Genomic DNA, 17,149 nt, shown 5'->3' with positions numbered 1-17,149 from the left:
GACGAATAATTTATGTCGTTTAATTCGTAGTTCGCGCCATAAGTGGTCTCCATAGGTACATGGAAATGTTGTAGATACGCAAAAAAAAGTAGAAACTTATTCGAACACACACCGGTTTCCATCGTTGTCGTAGCAAAAGGTAGGTAAAAATCACGGCCACGTTTATTTTTCCCTCTTCCTTCTCTAATTATTATTAGGCTCGTGAAACTCTTATATAAGCAGGAACTGAGAAGGGAAATAAAAAAGAGGAACTGTAGCTATATATACCATATACACACACAGACACAGTTACACACCTGTTAATCTAGTTTTTGTCATCTCCATCTCAGTAACATAAAGTGACTCATCCCTTTTCATTGATAAGCCTTCGGGATGGTGTAAAAAAATTAGCACCGTTGACATGCCTATCTGTTTCCACGGCTGCTGTGTCTCCGGTGGATGGAGCTGGAAGTGGAGCTTTTTTCAATGAAGATTTTCAACAATGACCAAGTCGACTAACCGTAACATGATTCTATTGTCCGGTTTGTCCATCGTGACGGATAAGGCACGCGTATCGCTAATCTGCTGCGTCCACCACAGATGGGCATCGGAGGATACTTTTTGTGCATACAGAACCCTTTCACTTCTTTTTTTTTTCACTCTCCCGGTGTATTACGAAACGAGTTTTTTTTTTCAATCGTTAATAACTAAAGCACCCTTGACGGGCTGGTTTGGTCTTTGTTCGTCACTTCATTACTGACAATTTCCGCTCTAACAAACACACATTAAGTCTATTGTAAAAATCACTCGTAGGGATTTCTATTTCCAACTAACGATTACCACCTACTTATGCGTGCAATATGCGATATGTATATAGGTAAAACAATCTTCCATAGGTACTATAAGGTATGGGTAAAGGCGTAAAATACGATGAGATTCGACAACGATGATGCTGCCGCTGTTACCAGACAGGGATCGGATAGGAGAGGAGAAAATCACTCGTATTGGGCTCCATACGAGAGTATACCATATTATTATTGTGCAGAAGAGAGGAGTAAGCAAAAGAAAACGCAGGGAGGGAAGAAAGAGAAAAACTTATAAAAATAATACCGAGGTAGCGATTCTGCTAGATGATAATATTTTTTTATGAAAAACTCGTCTTCGTTGTTGTCGAACCCTTATGTCATGGCTCTCTCACTGCCTATACCAGCGGGTTTGACATTTACATTTTCAATCAGTTTTAAGGAAACGTCCGTAACACGATCTCAAATGAGAAAACAAATATAAGAAAAAATGTTGACAGATTCGCGCCGCGGAGCTACGCCATATAACAATATTCTTCCATTCTTTCTTCTTTTCCATCTTTGTTATATATTTTACTATCTATGTTTTATAGTTCGGCTGCTGTGCGTGTGTATGCTGTATCCTATCTCTCTGTGTTACAGCAGAAGCATTCTCATTTCACGTTGAAAATCAATCGTACCTTCGAGCGTCATATTTTTGTAACTGTTTTTCTCGCTACTCGCTGGCGTGTTTCGTTTTCTGTTTCTGCTACAGCTTTTTCTCTCTCTTTTTCTCTTTTTCCCTTTTGCCTTTTTCTCTTCTTCAACGTCGTCGAAAATGTATCCAAGTGCGGGTCAAAAGAAGCACAGTGACAGGGGGTGAAGAGAGCTTGATTATGTTCCAGAGAGTACCGTGTTACTTATTCGTGTATTCTATAGTGAAATGTCGTCTAGGTGCTTTTTGTCGTATACCTTATAATATAAACCGCGCTGAAAAAAGTACCGCAAATTAAAAAAGCCAACAGTTTGCTCGTTGATGTTAAAACAGCTGTAGACGAATTTTTTTTCGTTTTTTTCGTTTTTTTTTTTTTTTTTTTTTTTTTGGATGCTATGAATTTTAAATGCTATTGCCGAGTACTTCGATACCATGATTTACATTTTAATGTTTGCAAATTGCAGTATAAAATTTTGCGAAGAAATTTGCTTTCTTACTAGAAATTTTCACGTTTTAAGGCCTCGAGTTTGCTCTTTTATATTCGTTAAATAAGTGGTTTGGGTGTTTTTTTTTTGAGTAAGGAGGTGAGGGGGACAAAAAAGATTTTGAAACCAAAATTTACATGTCACGTAGACCAAGTTTGTGGTTAGAACGAATTAACAATTATTTCAACTCGAAGTTCAATTTTATTTACTGAAAATGGCCAGCTCTTTTTGGAAAAGTTTGGAAAAAAAATTTAGATTTTTTTAGGAACTTGGATTTCCCAAAATTGTCCGAGAATTGCGGAACTAATGAAAAAATCGAACAATCAGTCATTATACCAGAAAATAAAACCACATTTCTGGTTACATTTGAATTACTATCACATTTAGAGACCCAATTCTGACATACGTGGAGGTAACGATATCTTAAAATATCAAAATGGGATTAGGCAGAACTTTGGAAATCTTCCTATGGCCACATACGAGTACTCAAAAGTTTCAAGGTTCACTTTCAACATAATTGAGGAAAATCATGTAATTTTTGGGAAAAAATTTGAAAAAAATTCGTGTTTTTTTTTAGATTCGTGTTATTTCTCCAAAGGAAATAATCCTTTGATTTTTTTTCTGGAGAGTGGGCGGAGTAGTGTCTATTTATATCACATTCGAGTATTTTTTACAATTTTTTGACCAAGTATCGAACGTTATATTCTGTTGCAACACTTTCAAATTATTGTAGCCAAGATTTGTATGCGCCAGTGTCTGTACACACAAGTATAAATTTCGACGAAGAAAAATTACCCGAATGATGTAACCGGTAAAATTGATAGGTGAATTTAACCTAATTTTACCTCCCTGCTGGCCTTCCTTTCAGCATAATATGTAAATTTTTCACAAAGTATAGTAAAGATGTACCTGTACCGGGCACGATGCGATGGTACCGAAGGTGTATGGATTCGATTGACAATAGAATGATAGATATTATGGAGATACGTTTACGTACGTATTACATTAGTCATTCGGAGCTCTAGGCGATAATTTTCAGTATAGACGTAGGATAGCCTATAGAAGGCGATTAGTTCATATTTTCTAGATTATAATTAGTCTTGTGTTGACAAACCGACGACTTAATCGTTTACCAAATGGTCGAACTGCAGCATGTTCAATGATGAAATTTCAAATTGCGGAAAAATTGCACTCGAGTCGGATTTTTACACAAATATAGACGACAATTGTACCAAGAGTCTGGCCGTTCTCGTATTGTATGCCTATAGTATAGTGTCATTTCATCTCGAACAGGGTACAGGGGAGTACCGCAAATTATGCAAATCTATTCTTCGAACCGTAACCCAAAGTATTTTCATAATGATTCGATACGGCCGATAGATGGTGGTGGTGACGGCGGCGAGACGTTGACGACAACGTGTTTACGCAACCAATCGATTATCGAAATTGTACGTAAATCTAACTTGTGTACCTCTTGATTAAATGGTCCAGAAATAATGAGTCTTTTTCACACACCTTTCTTATATCGAGGCTTGCGAGCTGATCTCTATGTGAGTACCTAATGAAATACCTAGGTCGTACGAGTATGAGCCTTTTTGGAAACATCCGAGTACTATACGTAGCGAAAGTAGGTACCTCTACATTATCTCAGTGGCTAGTGATAAAAAATTTTTAATGGGATGGTAAGGTACGCACTAGTCGTAGTCGTAAGTTGTGTGGCAGTGGTGCGGTGCAAGATGAGGGCATAGTTGTGATATGTTGTGTAGCACCTACGCTATCGTATGAATTTTGCATAATGTCGCGTCATCGGTCATTGTTTTAGAATATAATAACAATGTTTGACCGGTCGAACAATGTGGGTGGGTGTTCGTATATATACACGTTGCTATCGTGTGTAGAACCCACATATTTTCAATAACCACCCGCCAATGCTTCGGCGTTAAATGCAACATGTACTTAGCGCTGTACTCATTATGAATATCGTATTAGCCGATAGTAAATAAATTATCGCCACAATGACTCTCGTGGTCAGGTTTATGAAACCGTAGGCTTCGGATAAGAACTTACAGTGCAAAGTCCGATATAGGCTATGAGCGCAATTGGAATCCTTATTGTAAAATTAACAGCCACGAAAGGTGGTAGTGGTCATGGATGGTCACCTGGGTTCGTCTTCGTGTTGCAGAACATCACAGACTTATGCTAAAGACTCGAATCGTTGTGAATCGAGCCGTTTGTAGGGGACCTGAATCGAATACCAATTTAGAGATCCTCGTGGTCTTCTCTGTGTTCCCTAGAATATGTTGTCTTTTTTCAAAAATATGCTTCCAGGCGTCATCAGGGTTGGGCAGGATCTGAATTCTTCTCATATTTTGAGCGCAAATTATTCGACTATTGTTGATCTTGAATTTTAGTTGCTTATTCCTCGGTGAAAATTTGTGTTTTCTACAATATCTCCTAAAATAATGACTTTGAGCAAAAATTGCTTTGGTAAAGCTTTACTTTCGTCTACAACTTTTATCACGATATTAAAAAAAGTACACGGCATTGGCCCCAACTCGAGAAATAAAAAACGTAAGTATATGTAGTTGCCTACAAATATCTTGAAATTCTGTACTTAGAAGGTACCTACCTACCTACTGGTGATGAGTTTGTTAGAGAGACTTCTATTTTCACGTTGCAAAAAATTAAAAAATGTCATTCTGAACTCTTCCATTTCCGACGATATTTTTCGTTTTTCCTTCAGCGAGGAAATCGCTCGCAATTTTTTTATAGTTCCTAAATGATTTAATGGGTAATTTGATATTTGAAAATGCTCACGTGTACTCGAAAAGATTACCAAAGTAATAATTATGGCGGGTACCACAAGTAAAAAGACATAGAGTACGCGAGGGTAACACGCATTAGACATAATACATCTTAAGCTAGACCCATATCAAGTACCTGCGTCATTGCCATCGAGCTAAGCCAAAAAAAATTCCGTGTCAATTGCCCAACACGTATACGCACTCGAGCACACCGAACGAGCCACTCGAAAATTTCTTCTTATTTCAATCAGTGATTCTCAATTTCCCATAAAGTCTAGGCATTGTTAAAGTGATACTGTCGAGGATTCGATCACGTTTTAAGGTGCACTGCTGCGGGTACTCGATCCGGCCATATCATCCGAGTTTATTTTTTAGCCGATGACTTATTGGAATGGCGAGAATTAATCTAATTTGAGTACCATAGAAGGCTATTTAAAAGTGTCAATTTGTATCGTTCGAGTTATTTATTTTAAGCGGTTCGCTGTGCTGACGTCAAAGACGTCGCGGTATGTTATCTCTTGTCAAAGATTTTATTATGTTTGATACCGTTGTTGACAATAGTCCGATGTAACGCTGCACCTTTTTAAGCCCCCTGTACTACTCGAGGACGCCATTAGGAGCCGAGTGGTACTTTTTGAGAGGTTTTTTAAAATATGTATGGTCGTATTATCTTCCCGAGAGGTGAGAGTTATGCAATCGTGTCATTGGTAGAGGCAATAAAATGGCGTGATAGGATAGAGAATTTGCTTAGCCAAGTTGAAGATTGGGTGTCGGTAGAGAGCTTCTTTTAGGTACTCGGTTTTCCTCATGTTCCCTGAAATGTTCATAAATCCGGTTGCCAATTTTAGAATTTGAAAACATTTTCAAGTAGGTACTTAGGTATTTTGTGAAATTTTGATTCAGCAGATTCTTGGAATGATCCCTTCAAATTACGAACAAGAAAGTAGAGGTGAAAAAGTATTCTCAAAATAATTCACATCCCACATCCAATCAATTTTCAGAATACTAAAAGGAAGATTACAGACTGGGGCAAGATTTAGTCAACATCCGATTTAGATTCGAGGCCGAGGGTATTTTTGACTTCATTCCAAGAACGAGTTTGAATTGAATTTGTATTAAATTTTTTCTCGCTGAATCTCAAAATTTCTAAACCCAGAAAAATTTCCATCAAAGTTTGAACGCAGATTCAGAATATTAATCGAGGCTCAAAATATTCAGATTCCAGATTCCAAGAGAATTTCAAACATCTAAATAAATTCTGGAAAAATTCAACCAGGAAGATGGTGCGGGGTATAACGAGGCTATCTCCAAATTGGCACTACATTCGAGTCCGAAACCGCTCTCAGCGAGAAAAAAAAATATGAAAAAAACAAAGTTTGAAGAAAAAAATAAGAGAAAAAAACGTCGACGATGTTGCAAATAGCCTTATTATCTATTCTAGAGTCGTAATAGTTCGGGGTCTCTTTTCACATGTTGGAAACTGGCGATGGTGGGGGCGTTGGGAGCGTATTTGTCGAGATGGCGGTGAAGCTATAACGACACGGTGCAACCTGGTCTTGTAGCAAGAAATTGCCGCTTGAAAATAACGTGACCGTTGGTAATGTCCTTTCGTGGCGATAGCCGAAACGATATACATTTTTTAACGGCTTCATGGGCCTGAAAAAAAAGCTCACAAAATTTTCCCAGTACTGGCGATCAATTCGTCGAATATAGTGAGCCTTTTTGCAAATTAAATACAAGAGTATTATACGAGGACTTTGATATTTTTTATTTCGATTTGATATTTTTTCACGTCTTGGGGCATCTCATCTTTAATTTTTGATAAATCTATGGGGCAGATTCGCATTTGTGGAAATTATACGTATTTTTTGGTTGCTTTTTCATCTCCCATGTGAAATGTTTATCGAAATACCATACGCGAGTCTGATAGAAGTGTATAAAACATTGGTGAAGTACGAGAGATGCTTTTGTGGTATCGCTTTATCGAATGAGTATTACTGCACACGTTTTCTTTATTGTCGATGGTCTGCGGTGCAGGATTGTTTGAAATTCGTAATGGGCGTAGTTCACTTAGTCATTGAGTGTAAATACGACTCTCACGTAGGAGTTTATTTGCTCGCAAAGAGATAAACTAGGTATTTGTATGAATGCTTCGTACCTCCGTATGAATATGGAGAGAGGATCGAATGTCCGTCTTGGCGTGTAATTTGTCCGAGCAACGAGACAACGCGATTTCACGTATTAACCGATGACCGCAGCTTAACAGGTAATTTTTTTCACTATGATTGATAACTTATTGTTAGAACAGCTTCCTTTCACCGATGGTCAAAGGTCACTAATGTCCAAAAACTGATTAATTTGAACTCTATTAATGATACTTCACACGATCGAATCATCGGTGAAGGCGATGATTTCGCATACGACTCTCTGGCCTCAGACTATTTCACCCGAAGGAAGCCTTAAAGAGATGATGAAAGGATCCACTTTTGGAAAACTTCTCAATGACCACATCATAAGTAAATTACTGGCGTTAAAATACACTTATACCTTATGTACCTATACAAATATGTACGAGAGAGGGAAAAAGAAAGAGATATAGGAATGATGTCGGCGGCAATGCTTCACCGTGATGATATTACAGACAAGAAATTTCAATAAAAAAGGTTACTTGTTTGGCACGCGGACACATGGTCCCTATCTGTTTAATATTCAACGCCTAACCACGCGGCTATTATTTATATTTATTACAAATCCTTCTTCGGGTTCGAGAAAAGCAGTAGGAAAAAAAGTTAAGGGTCCGTTTCACTCTTTACACGTACTAGACACTTACCTATGTTAATTTAATAAAGGGATGCGTGCCACCTCTTTTCTTTTTCCTTTTTTTTTGCTCTCCTCCACACGCGTCCAATCTGACAAGGAGGTTTTTATTAAAACAGACTCGTGCTTCGCCACTATAACGCAGGGTGCCAGGTTTTTTATCCTATTTTTCTTCCTTATACGAGTCTTTCGGATGACCAGGGCGTGTCTTTTTATCAACGGTCAGCTTATGTAGAGTCTACTTACGTATAATATGTACCATGTTATACGCATATGCGTAGAGTTAATTCTATCTCGTGTGTCTGTGTTTTCTACCCTTGATTTTTTTTTTAAATGGTCGCGGTGATCTGTTTGAGTAATTTTTCTCCAACTTTAAAAGGGTAGTCTGGTGTACTGCAAGATTTCGTCACGTCTGCTGCGAAGCCCTCACAGCCTGACAGTCTTCCATTTACCATAGACGTATCGCTTTCATCGTACTTTAATGGGAAACCGGTGTAATACAGGAGGCGAAATATACGCGAATGAGCATCTGTTTTAAAGAAACCGAGAAATTTTTTCGGAAAAGTGTGTGTGCATGCTGCGTACCTCTACCTATATACCTAGCCACTTACATTTTGACAGAACACTTGTGCTATCGATGTTGTTGCAGTCACCCAGTATGATTCGTTTACGTGTAAGTATGTGTTTAAAGAAACCCCAACTCTCGACTCTGTTTTGGGTTTTTTCAAGTCTATGGTATAGGTACCTATACCTATTTGTTCATTAAAATCATTTACTAAAACACGCGTTCGCCTTCGCCTTCGCCATCGCCATCGCCATTGGTCTGGTTTACCGTATGCCTAGGTACAATGGTTAATAAATTATCATTTTTTATTTTCAAAGAACAGGAAGCCGCGTACTTACCGAGTGGCGATAACAAATCGATAAGTTTTCTCTATACGGTAATGAACGCTACTGGAGGTGATATTACGACGATGTGGAAATGTAATGTAGATTGTATAGATCCTACGAATAGATTGTTGCACGTGTGTGGGAGTGGAGGAGGCTGTGATGTTTTGAGTTGACTTTTTTATTTAGTCGTGTTTGTAGGATTTTCACATCTATGTGGAAGAAGTAGGTAGGTACATAGGTACAAAGATTTGCATTATTGAAGGCAGTGAAGCAAAAATTTCATGCTGCGAAGGTAGAAATAATTTTCTAAAGAAATTTGCAGTTTTTCGAGCCACGTAATATTGCTCAATTTTCCAGCTGAAGATTAGTCCTGAAAGTAATGGGTATAAATTATCAACTCGACTGAATCGAATATCACCATTTTCAGAATCAGAACATTTATCGAGAAAGACGCAGAGCCGTAGAAATTAATTTGAACAACTAACATTCTCAAGGTGTTCGTCTGGAGGCTCCATTCAGTGTGTTTACACTGTTTACTTGCTAAATGATTTTTTTTTTTTTTTGGTGATAAAAATGAAAATAAAATTAGAATTTTTGAAAATGGCAAACTTTTGGATTTCAAAAAAATTCTTTAAAAATCAACAAATCAACTCGGGTTGCTGAAATTTTCCAAAAATTATAATCCTGAGTTGTAAAATTGGAATTTTTTATCGCAAAAATTGAATTTTTGGTAAAACTTAAGGGTCTTTTGAAAAAAATGAAGAGAACTAGAGCAGAATTTGAAATTTCAGGCAGTGAAAAAAATTGAGTGGTTAAACTCAATTGAAGTTATGAGAAGAAAGATCATTGAAAAATGCCAAGCAGGAATGGATTATTTCTGGCTTTCCAAGTTTCCACGCACACAATTTCTTTCTTCTCAACAGGAGCCGTCCATCACATGAAAAGTTGATCCATTTTTTGAACATTTTTCAATTTAAATATCTATTGAATTCTTAGTACGAGACTTCGGAAATTCCTGTGTCTCGTTGACTTTGTTTTCTGTTAGCGTTCTCTGCTACCATTTCAAAATCGGCAGTATGCCCATCTGGAAATTTTTTCACGAAAGACTCGTCATTAAGAATTTTGAAGGACCAATTTTCGTTCCTCTTTTAACAGACTATTTCATGAACACCAAAAGGATTTGAAATAATACATTCATACTATAAATTCAATTCGTGGATTTTTGCTGAAAATTTTGAAATTTTACAGAGCACTCGATGGAATGGATAGGTAGGTATATTTTCACCCCAAAAATTAAAACTGTACTGCCAAGTCGATTAGGTATTTCTATCGACGATCTGCTTCTATGTACAACCGATAATGAATAACTTCCAAACTCGTTTTACTCGTACAAACAGGAAAACACCCCAAAAAATTAATTCCAACTACCACCACATTCGTTACAACTCGGTTTTAAAAAAACAACCTATCTGTACAGTTTATCACTATCACTAAAAATACGCATACAGATGGACAAAAGGTTTCATGCATCGTTTCCGTTCGATTACCTGTCCAACTATCACCCCTTTTTACTCCACTTCTCTGCACGTATTAAGCTTATCTAGACTACGGTTTAATAAACGGATATTTCCTATTTGCGGTATTTTTAACCAAGTAAATCATCCATCCCTTGATATAGGCTATTATAATAACTTCAACCCATAGGGATATAAAACAAGCCTCCTCCTGTAAGTACGATGGTGATCTTCTATATATTGGCGCAGTTAACACTCGTCTGTTTCTCTCCTTCTGGCTTTCTGCTTCGCTAAATCACAAATATGTGTAAATTTGTACACGACGAGTTGTAAAATTACGTAAAGTATAGAAAATCTGGCACATTTGTACGAGGCGTGAAGTACCATATCATGTCGTCAGCGTGGTATGAGGTCTAGGTACAGTTGGTTGGTGAAAAAATAAAAAAAAGGGCTGAAAAAAGGGCGATTTACAACATGTTACATAGTAATTCTGTTCCAGTAGCGGTTTTTTTTTGTATTTTAAATTTCATAGCGGAGGCCGCGACGACAACGATGGATTATATTACGAGATTTTTTTTTGTACTGTACTTCTTAGTTCACGGTATTCGTATTTTGGTCGTTTTAATAACGAAGCATTTATTGCGAGATACGATACGAGTTTAGAGACACACACAACATATATGCCTCCTCCTACGATTTATGAAATAAAAAACTCTTGGAATCGTAAGAGAAAGAAGACAAAAGGCAACGATGCAAAGAGTCCGTTAATTACGAAGAGGGTTGAAATACAGAATCGTACATAATCTTGATTACGTTCGGTGGTGCTTTTTTGTGTCTGAGCCGTATCCTCTGCGCGACAATACCTATAAAACTTATGCAAACGTATACACGTTGTCGTTTATGTATTTGGTTAGACAGAGAAAGAAAAAAAACACATACAAAAGGGTCATACTGGACAGATCGCCGTTAAATAGTGGCCCTGAAACAATACGATCGAGTAAAAAGAGCTTTTTTGTTTAACCAAGAGAGTCTGGACCAGCTGAAGGTACTCCAGTCCTATACGATATGACGGATAAAAGTGGCGATCTCGAGCTCGACAATGATGCTTGCACCGCAGCCTATTTTTTCCTTGCTAGAAATATTTGCTTAATTGTTCGACACGACTACGTATAAGTGTCGTGGGCTGCTTGGCAGTTTTTTTTTCACTTTTAATTTGGTAAATCCGCAGAGGTATCGCGTTTCTCTATCGAAAAAAATGAAAGAATCACAAACAGGGGGGATCAGTGTGTACTTGATCACGGTCTCGTGATTAACGGGCGCTGAACTGATATTTTTTTTTTGCGTCGAGACAATCTTAGCTTCGGAATATGATTTTCCAATGACGTATTGTTTGACAGAAAGAGAAGCGTGCGACAATAAAACGGCCTGTTGGAAAAAATACTATATAACGAAGATGCAGTCAACTATTATTACCGTATGTTTACCGAACCGTAATATCATTGTCTGATTACGGACACACCCTGCCGCTGTCTTATAACTTAACCTATTGTTATCTGTATGGCACACGATTGTGACCATTTTTTCAAAAAAAAAAAAAAAAAAAAGTAAGAAATAATAATAAAGTTAGGGTTGATTTCGCCGCAGCTCATCGTACTTACTGTTCTACAGTAATTTTTACCTTCATCATCATCATCTTCATCACGACAACGACGAAAAAGACCGTAGAATCCAGTGTGTGAAAAGAGAAAAAGATTGCAATCGCGATTACTCGTATTTCACTCGCAAGACAAGACCAGGGTAGGGCGCCGCGCCGCATCCATCTGAGGTGGATCGCGGCGCGACGACGTGATTAATTTTCTTACTTACTGCCGGAGTATACTACACTTTTCCGCATTGTCATCGTGTTAATCTTATTTTTAAGACCGAATTTAAGATAGATATAGTCTACGCGATGTGTATAAGTTTTGATAGAGGTAAAAATCTGCGCAACTGGGTGCTGGGTAGTAACTATCTAACGGTATCGCGTCCATTCTCCGATCATTTGGGAGCCTATAACTGTTTCTAGGTATGGGTACCTCTTTTGGAAATTATTAATGGTAGATATAGCGGTCCGCAGGCCGCAGCGAAAAAGGTTTTGTATCCGAGTCGGTCCTTTATAGCATATTGTTGGACCTGGCGAAAGGGTCAGATACGAGGGTGGCCTGCCTTTTTTTACAATTCAACCGTATCTTCGACGTGTTAAATATTAATTACAGCTGTGCGCCCTGCAATATTATCGCGTCGAAACGATGATGTTGTGTTTCGATCAAAGGTACCTATATCAAAATGGCGTAGGCTATTATAATTTTGATATGTATTTTGTTCGGTTGCATGGTCAGAACTTAGAACAACGCAAGATTGAAAAAATTGTCGGATTAAAGAAAACTTATGAACATTTGAAAAAAAAAACGATCTGTTTCAAAAATAGGTAGACATGAAATCTGATTTCTGAAAATTATTCTGTGATTATCTAGCAACAAAAAAAAAAAACTCATTTTCTGAAAATTGGTTCTTTTGAATAATATTTCAGACATTTTTAAAAAGTTTATTGAATTTTTAGAACTTCCGATCGTTGCTTTGCTTTTAAAGATAAGTGAACTACCTAGCGCACATTGAGAGTGAGACGTTCGCTCGGGCTCTATTTATACGCTCGATTTTTGCGGTTATTTGTCTCAGAATCCTTCAGTCTGATTGAACAGAAATTCGAATATAATTTTCTCCTCCAGAAGTTGAAAACAACCGCTGGAAATTTTCAAAAAGCTGCAGTAAAGATGACGACCCCTTTTTAGTCTATTTTCGGTGGACTATAATTTTCTGGTACATGGATAAGTGCGAATAGCAATCCCATCGAGGAATGTCGATTCATCAGTCACGAGCCCCCTCCTTCCCCTTCCTGCTCAATGCTCATACATGTATTCTTTTCATTTTGCGAACACTGACGCTAATTTGGGAATATTTTTTTGTTTTTTGTTACAGAACCAAGTTACTATATATGTTCAACATGCAAACAGAGACTGCATTCGGCGTGGAGGCTGGTGCAACATTGTCAAAACAGTCACGGTATAAAAATCTACCTAGAATCGTCATCGTCAGCCGGTTCCAGTCCATCGGCGGCGAATTGCGCTGCTCCGCCGAAGAATACGAATAGTAATCATCATTCGTCGTCGTCTTCATCGTCGTCGTGTTCACGATTCTCGGCGTCTTCGTCGTCCAACTGCTCGGGAAATTCGTCGAGCGGCGTCGGCGTCGGAGGCAGCGTACCCGGAGTGGGTGGCAGCGCCGGTTCATTGGCGGCGGCATCTTCGTTACCATTACCGTCGGCTTCGATATCGTCGCGATTACCTTTACTGCCGCCGACGTCGACGTCGATGGTCGACCCTCGTAATCCTTTCGGCGTTGGAGGGCTGCTGCGTATGCCTTTGGGAGATCCGACGCGTCATCATCAGTTCGCCAGCTCGTTGGGCGGACTACACGGCGGTAGCGGTGGCGGCGGCAATGGGGCCAATTCGCCGGTATTCGCTAGGCCTTCATCTAGTCATCAGGATAATCATTTCCGTATGGAGCAAATCGTTTCGGAGCAGTTTCGTCTGAATCCGCACCACAGTATGGGTTTGGCTGCGGCCGCGGCCGCGGTTGCGGCCAGCGCCGCTGCCGGAATACCGCCTCCGCATTCGCCTTATCCGCCGCCGGTCGAAAGGCCTCCTAGCAATAGTATGCATACGAATGGACCTCGATCGATGATTCCTCCGCCACCTTCGTTGTCGTTACCGCTCGAACCGCAGCTGGATTTTTATTCTCAACGGTTACGTCAGCTGGCCGGCACCACTAGTCCGGGCGTTGCGAACGGGCCGAATTCGTTGTCGCCTCGTAAGCTGACGCCGCCTTTCACGAGTCCGGGCAATTCTCAGCCGTTACCCGCGAGCCGATCTTCGTCTACCGATAACTCGGCCAACGATTCGTTGGACTTGTCGTCGAACGCGCTGAAATCCGAGCACGCGTGTAACGACGAAAAAGCCGCCGATTTCTCGGTCAACCACCATCACCACCATCACGATAAACAAGGGGCCGCGGTCGATAACGAATTGAAATACAAATGCGAATTCTGCCCCAAGAGGTTTAAATTCCAAAGTAATCTGGTCACGCATCGGCGCGCGCATACGCGCGAAAAACCCTTCAAATGTACGCTTTGCGATCACGCCTGCACGCAGAGCTCGAAGCTCAAACGACACATGAAAATACACAAGAATCAGGCCCGGGGAAACGGGCTGACCGGTGGCGAAGCTGGAGTCACGTCGACCAACGGAGATGGCAGTACAACTTCGACACCGGAGCAAATTTCTAACGACGGATCGGACGATGAAAGAATAGACGACGACGACGAAGAGGTGGTCGCCGAAGAAGAAGACGAAGAAGTTGACGAAGACGAGGAGGAGGATGACGAAGACGAGGAAGAAGACGAAGAAGAAGACATGGAGTTGGACGAGGAAGGCGACGAAGATGACGATGGCGACGCACCCGAGGACTTGACCACCAAGTCGACCTCCTCAACTCCGCCGACAAATAACGCCGCCGAAGAGAACAGTAAATCGATGCAGTCGCCTCGACCGACTCCTTCTCAAACACCGCTCGATAAGACTCCCTCGGATAAGGTCTCCTCGTCCGGGTCGCTAGTCAGCGAACTAATGGATAAGTTCGGATTAAGCAGCAATCAGTTGTACAGCGAAGCGTACAAACAGGCTCTGCAAGAGTCCAGCCATAATCCGCATATCAGAAAGAAAGACGACGCTATGCTCGAGCCGGTCGCGCCCGACAACAACAACGTCAATAAAATGCCGCCGGCTCCGGTCCTAGAAAACGGCATGAAGATGAAATCCTCAGCTGCCGCCGCCGCAGCCGCTTTGAAGCTCAAAGAAGATTTCGCCGCCAACCTGATGGCTAGTCAACCTCCTTTGGATATTCTGGGCGCTTCGCACGGCTTCTTCGGTACCGGACTGCCGTTCGAGAACCTCCTCGATGTGGCCACTAGTAAACGAATGAAACTCGATATGGACGGTCGCCATAATCCGCTGCTGGGTCGAGGTAACCTGCCACCCGAAGCCGATGGCATCTACCCCGGCCTTTGGCTACCCGGTCTGGCGGCTGCCCACCAACGCGACATCTTCGGCCGCAACGACGTACCTTTGGATATGTACAAACCGCGTTCCAAGTCCAACTCGGAGAACCGCCACGGCAACCACCACCACAAGTCGCACAACTCCTCGTTGGCAGCAGCGGCCGCAGCTGCCATGAACCTCCGGCTACCTAATCAGCATCTGAAGAAGGAAAGCCGGCGCAACGACACCTGCGAATTCTGCGGCAAAGTATTCAAAAACTGCAGCAACCTCACCGTTCACAGACGATCTCATACCGGCGAAAAGCCCTACAAATGCGAATTATGTTCCTACGCGTGTGCCCAAAGCTCCAAGCTCACCAGGCACATGAAAACGCACGGTCGAATGGGCAAAGACGTGTATCGTTGCCGATTCTGCGAAATGCCCTTCTCCGTACCGTCCACCCTAGAAAAACACATGCGCAAATGCGTCGTCAGCCAAAACATCAAAGACAACGGACCGCTCATGCCGTCCATGCTGATCAAATGCGAAGACGATTCCAGCATATCGTCGTCTAAAGATAATACTTGACTCTACCCTTGGGGAGGATACCGGCCGATGTTGCCTTTACAAAGTATTTACTAAACGCATCGACACATCGCAAAAAGGCCTCTATCACTGAATTTTTTGGTACCTCCCCAATTTTACGTATACCTACTCTGACTCGTTCTCTTCATCCGTTCCGCTGCAGAAGTCAATATACCACCTAAGTAATAAAACTCTATATGTACCTAGATTACTATTTATACCCTTTTCCCCTCCCCCCGCGCCCTATACGTGTATATAAAAGTTAGATAATTTCATCGTTCCCCTCCCATCCCCCACCCCTCCCTCATCTTCTTCCTTCTCTATTTTTATCCTATATACTCCTGATCCTCGTCTTATATCGTATAACGTATATTTTTAATTTAATATATAAATATGTTGTACTTATTATCCTTTTTTTTCTTTTTATTTTTGCGGAGGCGACGTTTTGTGTTTTTATATTTCGTTGTCTTCTCTCTCGTCTCCCTCACCTACATCTTCGTCATCGTCGTGTCGTGTTTATTATTTTTATCTCGCGTAATTTTCTTTCCTCCATTTTCATTTCGTTTTGTTTCTTCGTTCCATGTGTGAACTACCTAAATATTGTTGTGTACGTGTGTATCTCTTATAATATATTTAGTATTATATTCTTCTACGTGAAATCCTCCGTCTCTCCCTTCCCACCCCCTCGTTTCATTCCTTCCTTAGTTCCATATCGAGGAAATCTCTCAGTATTTAGATACCTACCTATACCTACACTAAGCGTAATATGTGCTCACATTCGTGTTACGATTGTCTTTTTTTGTTTTGTTTTTATTATAGTTTCTAATTGTATGTTTTTTCCTCCTCCCTGCGTAAGGGATGGCCATTCAGGGTGCGAATGGCAGCTTCGAAATAAGAGCAAGTGGAAGAAGAATTCGTTTGCTCGTGTTTCGCAAAATATTATACCTGAAATTTCTTGAAAAAACATATAATTTGTTGACTATGATCATTTTTAGTACCTAAAAATGAAAAGGTATTCGAAGCTTGTTGAAAGATTTGATTTTTTTTAACGTTTTAACAACATTCCAAAAGAAAAAAAAATGTTAATTTTATCGCAGATGTTGATTCATTTAATATTTTACCTTAAACGTCGATTACGAATATAAGGATAAATAAATTTGTATAAATTTGTAAATTGTGATCGAGTTCGCGTATTTTTCCCCTCCCCCCTTTTTAGTACATATTTATGTATCGAAAGTGTATAAAAGAATTGTCCACTTTATTGTAAAGTAGTTACGCATTATTAGTAATTTTTTTCTTTTTTTTTTCAAATGTATATTTTTTTGTTGTTTTTTTCTTGTGTTAGTTTTCTTCTTGTTTGTTTTACCTTTTATTCTTATTTTTCCCGACATATCGAATTAAAAATACGAGAACCCGAATGTACTATAGAGATAATGATGCTGCAT

At 40.0% G+C, this 17,149-nt stretch overlaps 1 protein-coding gene across 1 annotated transcript in view; it reads left to right on the top strand.

Annotated features, from left to right (window-relative positions):
• Cph (Chronophage) overlaps nt 1-16,709 on the top strand; it is a 60,645-nt gene extending 43,936 nt beyond the window's left edge. Inside the window, exon 3 of the mRNA XM_065345738.1 lies at nt 13,003-16,709. Coding sequence (XP_065201810.1) covers nt 13,003-15,707 — 2,705 coding nt within the window. The 3' untranslated portion in view covers nt 15,708-16,709. The remainder of the gene's footprint in view (nt 1-13,002) is intronic.
• The last annotated feature ends 440 nt before the right edge of the window (nt 16,710-17,149 follow it).

Source organism: Planococcus citri, chromosome 1 (assembly GCF_950023065.1).
Source record: "Planococcus citri chromosome 1, ihPlaCitr1.1, whole genome shotgun sequence".
In the NCBI taxonomy this organism is placed as follows: Eukaryota; Metazoa; Arthropoda; class Insecta; order Hemiptera; family Pseudococcidae; genus Planococcus; species Planococcus citri.
Note: the sequence above shows the minus strand (reverse complement) of the source record. Positions and strands in the feature narration are given on the sequence as shown.